Source organism: Dipteris shenzhenensis, chromosome 1 (genome assembly GCF_047967505.1).
Source record: "Dipteris shenzhenensis isolate YYH24624 ecotype China chromosome 1, Dip_SZ_1.0, whole genome shotgun sequence".
Lineage (NCBI taxonomy): Eukaryota > Viridiplantae > Streptophyta > Polypodiopsida > Gleicheniales > Dipteridaceae > Dipteris > Dipteris shenzhenensis.
The window spans coordinates 61006495-61012494 of NC_141596.1; the positions used below are offsets into that span (position 1 = coordinate 61006495).

Below are 6000 nucleotides of genomic sequence, written 5' to 3' on the forward strand. Positions count from 1 at the left end.
TCGAAAGACGGTTCAAAGTCATAATATTGATTATTTCTAGGTTCTGCACCGTTTGGGAGATATAGGCCTCCAAACAAGACCAAATTTCCAGTGTCTTTAAAAAAGAAAGAGAGTCTGCTAAATTGCAATGATGGCCTATTTCTAGAAAGGGAGGATGATTTTGGGGAAAAGTAGGTTCGCACCTCAAAAAGATAGATTTCTGAGGATTCAGAGTGAATGCGCGTATTTTTGCCATAGCTCTTCGTGCATAGATTTTGAGGTAGCTTTCAGAGAGAACTAGATTCTCGATGGATATCAAGACGAAGGATGCAGGAACAGATCTAGACATTTAGATTGAGATTGAGATTTTGAATGAGATTGAGATTGTGATGGCTATGATTGAGACTGAGATTGTGATTGTGATTGTGATTGAGATTGTGATTGAGATTAAGATTGTGATTGTGATTGTGATTGAGATTGTGATTATGATTGAGATACTCGAGGTAGGCCATGAGGGTGGTGGGGTAGTACATCCTTCTTCATGCAAAAAGAGTTTCCTTATAAAGGATTTCCTTTGAATAAAGATAGTCTTTCTTCTCCAATCTCGAATTGCTATTCTGTGTGAAATGCACTTTGATGGGAACTCTAGAATATATGCATGGGAAAGGCCTTCTGCATAATATCTTGCATCCCTCTAACATTGTGCATCACTTTAATATTGATTTTGATATGAGTTAATGGTTAGGGCAGAAGGACAAGAGAAAAGTATCTTTTGATGTGGTAAGGATGTAGATCCTCGATTCAAAGAGAAATGCAATAGAAAAGTGATTGGCTCTTGAGCTATACACTCACGCAATGCAAAACTTTCCAAGGAAATTGATATTTTTCAAGAAAACTGACATTGAAATGTAGCTTTTGCATTGTATTTACTTGCCCATAAGTCTTTTGTAATATCCCCACAATGAGGCCTACTACCAAACATGTGCTTGTTTATCCTTTCCAAGTTATATTCGAGGAGTACGATGAAAGTGCATTGCAAAATGTTCACACTCTCCAAATTATATTCAAGGAGAAGTATGAAAGCGCATTACAGCATGATGCCTTATAGTCTTATGGACTTAGCTTTCATAATTGCATTGCACTTTACATATAAAGTTAGAATCTTTCAAGTGTTTTCATGTTTAATACATGATCCATTTGTATATATCTTGCACATTTTGTTTTTCAAAATATCTATTGATTAATGATTTACTTAGAATGTTATCTTTAAACGTTTTAATGTTTCTAACCCTTTTGCCCGTAGAAGTCCATTTATGCCAAAAGAATGTATATAGTTTTTTTGGCATATGTGTAATAGACTTGATTTGCAATGTACTCGAAGTGCTGTACATAATTTTCTAAAGATTAGAAGCGTTACACTATTTACATTCAAGTAATAAAGATTTTTGTTTTGAAACACGTACTTATCATGGGGAGATGGAAGAAAGTTCAAGTCATGGACAATAATCTAAATATGACATCTTTCTTATGACTAATACAAACATGTTTACAATACCAACTGCGCTTAAGAGAGAACTCTTCTTCCTCCATGAATCATGAAGAAATGTATGCGACTCTAGAACATGGTGCGTGCACAAAGCGTAATGCTAAAGACCAATGTTCTAGATCATTGTTTAATGAGGACACTTCTAAGAGGAATTCAAATTTTCAAGCATTAGAAGCAGGAGGGAAATCAAGCTTACATGATCTATGTGGTATATTTATAACAAGTATTAAGATATTGGACCCAATTGGAATACGGAATGGAGATGCTACTAACAAGGGAAAGAAATGAATGACTTTGGTCATTCATAAGGCCTGCCCAAAAGGTTGGTGGAGGAATTTTCGAAGATGCATTACAAAAGATGCAGGCTTGGTGATACGAACTACAAAAGAGAGAGAGAGAGAGAGAGAGAGAGAGAGAGAGAGAGAGAGAGAGAGAGAGAGAGAGAGCGCTATGTTGAAGTCAAGCGAAACAAATGGGAGTGGAAATAGTAAGTTGAGGATATGAGAGAAAGGTACAGTGAAGTTAGGCGAAACAGATGCACCCTCCTGCCCCCTCCCCCCCTCCTCCTCTCTCCCGCCCCCCCACCTTTCCTCACTATAAGCATCAACCAATAGATGCAATTTCAGTTTGTTGAGGAGAAAATCATCACCAAGCCCTTCCCCTCCTCCCATACCATCTACAAACAATGAGCATTGAGGAGGGGGATTCAAGTGGAGTAGGAAGAGCAAGAATGTGATAAAAAATATCATGAATGCCAAAGCCAAGTGAAGAAACAATTGAAAATGCATTGGAAAATTGCAACTTTAAAAGTAAGTTGGGGATATGATCATAAATCTTGAGAGGAGATGTAGAATAAACTTGAACTTTGAAGCTCTCATGAAGCACCAAGAATCAGAATCAGAGATCTCATTCTCCAACTGTGGAGCCCCAACGAAATTGCTGCCCTTCAGAATTGTTTCTGTCTTCCTTCGTCAAATGCCCTTCTCCCGCAAATCGGGCTGATGGCTTGGTCTTCATATCCGGCCCAAAATACCGCAAAAACTTCGAGTTCGCGCACTGCAGTACATATCTCAAATTTGAGTCTCAAGCACCGAGTACTTCTTGCAATTGGTTTCATCGTAGCCGTGCTTCGCACTGAGGTTCATAATGACAGAGCGCTTATTGCCACAGGCCTTTATGGATCCCTCCCAGTCGTGGGACAACCGGCGCAGCAAAGTGAGTGTCATAATGACAGAGCGCTTATTGCCACAGGCCTTTATGGATCCCTCCCAGTCGTGGGACAACCGGCGCAGCAAAGTGAGTGTGCTACATAGTGATTTGCATAGATGAATCTCTAGAATTATTGGCTAGTCTGACAATTCGTTGTGTCTTAACAGGCTAACCCAAGGTTTCCAGATTTCAAGCATAGAACTACCGAGGCGTCGCTATGTATAGACGGCTGGCACAATAAGGAGTCCACAGCTGAGGGCCTGCTAATCTTTGAAGACAGTGGCTTGGTTGACCGTGCCAGCAATTGCATGGCATTACAGGTGAACGCATCTACAGCACGAGAACTGGGGGAGAGCAGTGGCTGGGAGATTCTGAGCTTAGAGGAGGCTCTCACTTCTTTGGAACGGTCGCCCCAGCTGCCTTCGGTTGAGAACTTTATATTTATCTTGCAGAAGTGCAGAAAGGAGAAAAAGGTGGCGCATGCCGAGCGCTTACATGCCTACATCTTCAAAAGTGGGCTGGAGGCTGATAGATCTTTAGGAAACTACCTTGTCCCAATGTTGGTGGATTGTGGAATCATGCGCGATGCCCTGCAGGTTTTTAACAGGTTGGTTGATCCGAATGCATATTCTTGGACGTCTCTTATCACGGGTTATATTGAATGTGGAAAACCACAGCACGCCCTCAAGCTGTACCAAAAAATGCGAGAAAATGGTGTACTTCCTAGCAGGTATACATTTGTGGCCCTATTGAGGGCTTGTGCTAAGCTGAAGGATGTGCAAACAGGACTAGAAATACACAGTGATATTGCCAGAAAGGGGTTGGAAAGAGATCCTTTTGTTGGCAGCAGTTTGGTCGATATGTATTCCAAATGTGGCTCGTTTGCAAAAGCACGGAAAGCTCTTGACAATATTTTAGTTCGGGGTGTAGTCTCATGGACTGCACTAATTGCAGGATATACCGAACACGGGTTTGGTGAGGAAGCCCTGAATTGTTTTGAAGAGATGCAACTGGAGGGTGTGTCTCCGAACGATGTCACGTTTGTTTGCTGCTTGAAAGCATGTGGCAACCTAGGAGCCATAGACAAGGGCCAAGAAATACATGCTGAAATTTCCAAAAAGGGACTGGAAAGAAATCCTTTCGTTGGCAGCTCTTTGGTCGATATGTATGCCAAATGTGGTTTGCTTTCAAAGGCAAGGGAAGCTTTTGACAATCTTCCAGTTCGAAATGTAGTTTCATGGACTGCATTAATTGCTGGATATGTCGAACACGGGCTTGGTGAGGAAGCGTTGAACTGTTTTGATTATATGCTGTTGGAGGGTGTCTCTCCGAATGCTGTCACGTTTGTTTGCAGCTTGAAAGCTTGTATCAGCATAGGAGCCATAGACAAGGGTCAAGAAATACACTCTGAGATTGCCAAAAAGGGCTTGGAAAGTGATCGTTTTGTTGGCAGCACTTTGGTTGATATGTATGCGAAATGTGGCTTGCTTTCAAAAGCAAGGGAAGCATTTGCAAAGCTTTCAATTCGGAATGTAGTCTCGTGGACTGCCCTAATTGCTGGATATGTCGAACATGGTATTGGTGAGGAAGCACTGAACTGTTTTGAAGAGATGCAACTGGAGGGGGTCTCTCCGGATGCCGTGTCATATGTGTGCTTCTTGAAAGCTTGTGGCGACATAGGAGCCATAGATAAGGGCCGTGGAATACATGCTGAGATTGCCAGAAAGGGCTTGGAAACAGATCCATGTGTTGGAAACACCTTGGTTGATATGTATGCCAAATGTGGCTCGCTTGCAAAAACACGGGAAGTTTTTGACAAGCTTCCAGTTCGAGACATAGTCTCATGGACTGCACTGATAGGAGGGTATGCTCAACATGGGCTTGGTGAGGAAGCACTGGACTGTTTCCAACAGATGCAATTGGAGGGCGTCTCTGTGGATGTAATCTCCTGGAATGCGCTTCTTGCAGGATACGCCCAGCAAGGGGACAGTGAAATTGTTTTCCATATGCTTGAGAAAATGAGAGAAGAAGGCATAGAGCCAAACGAGGTCACATACCTTAGTGTTCTTACAGTATGCAGTCATGTGGGGCTAGTGGGTAAGGGCCAGAAGTACTTAGAGGCCATGAGCAATGACTATGGCCTTACTCCAAGTAATGAGCACTACACTTGCATGATTGATCTTCTTGGCAGGGCAGGCCAATTGGACAAGGCTGTAGCAATGGTGGAGACGATGCCTTTCCCACCTGATCTTGCAGTATGGAATGCAGTATTGGGTGCTTGTCGAAAGTGGGGCAATGTGGAGCTTGGAAGGCATGCCTTTGAACATGTGCTGCGACTGGATGAAAAGAATTCTGCAGCCTATATCTTGATGTCTAACATCTATGCAGATGCTCACATGCAGGAAGATGCGAAGAAGGTCAAGGCAATGAGGGTGAAAGAACAAGCATGAACAGAGTTGGACTGAAGTTACATGGATTTGTGCATGTCCCCAAAGCAATGATATACATGCAAAAATGGAACATCTCTCCCTCAAAATGCAGGAGGAAGGGTGTGCCCCATTTCATATTGTGTCTTTTGAGAGATTTGTGATGATGCAAACAAAGATGGGCTATATGGGCACAATGTGAAGCTGGCTATTATGTGTCCCCTACTCAATACATCCAAGGGGACGCCTGCTTATGTTGTTAAATATCTCTGTGTCATTCCATTCCAAATGAGAGAGGATATGCTTCCAATCCAGCAGCATGCCAGAAATAAAAGGGCAACCCCTAATTTTGCGGCTTGCCTTCCACGGAGCCCAAAATAAAATCCCATTGTGTGGGCTGCCAATATCCAAAAGGAGGAGTGTTGAGCTGTAGTAATAAGTGACATATCATTGCAACCCAAGGATGAGAATCCTGTAGAAAATGCAGCATCATCTTTCCTTTGTGAGCAAGGATATGCACTTGAATGTTAAGGATATTTAATCCCCCGTGCATTTTTGGTGAGCAGAGATGCTGTAAAGAGAGTAATCTCAAACCCTTCCTGCCATGTTTCAAACACCAAAAAGTTTCCAAAACAGTGGACATAAAAGAAGACAATTCAACCTTGCTTATCATCATGAGAGGCAAATAAAGCTGACTACAAGCTACCAGAATCGATTGAACAATTCGTAGCCTAACATGAAGAGGTCATGTTGCCAATTTCCAATATTCCAGCTTTTTTTTTCAGCTTGGCTAAAATCCAATCAGCTTGTTGGCGATGTGCAACCGACCAACCCAAAGGA

General features: G+C 42.3%; 1 protein-coding gene across 2 annotated transcripts; it reads left to right on the plus strand.

The window, feature by feature from the left end:
• The first annotated feature begins 2382 nt into the window (after positions 1–2382).
• Positions 2383–5754, plus strand: LOC147906150 (pentatricopeptide repeat-containing protein At3g16610-like). 2 transcript variants are annotated; one of them, XM_087376670.1, is made up of 2 exons: positions 2383–2740; positions 2902–5754. In XM_087376670.1, the coding sequence occupies exons 1-2, from the start codon at positions 2672–2674 to the stop codon at positions 5182–5184; spliced, it is 2352 nt and encodes a 783-aa protein (XP_087232796.1). In that variant the 5' UTR covers positions 2383–2671; the 3' UTR covers positions 5185–5754. The 2 variants fall into 2 exon arrangements, with proteins under 2 accessions (XP_087232796.1, XP_087232802.1); XM_087376676.1 differs by lacking the exon at positions 2383–2740 and adding an exon at positions 2768–2821.
• Positions 5755–6000: the final 246 nt, after the last annotated feature.

What these genes read in the sequence shown, in the direction of transcription:
- LOC147906150 (XM_087376670.1), top strand. Translation starts at nt 2,672, where the DNA reads ATGACAGAGCGCTTATTGCCACAGGCCTTTATGGATCCCTCCCAGTCG. An exon ending in GGGACAACCGGCGCAGCAAA is followed by an intron (nt 2,741 to 2,901) that starts GTGAGTGTCATA and finishes GTGTCTTAACAG; the next exon opens with GCTAACCCAAGGTTTCCAGA.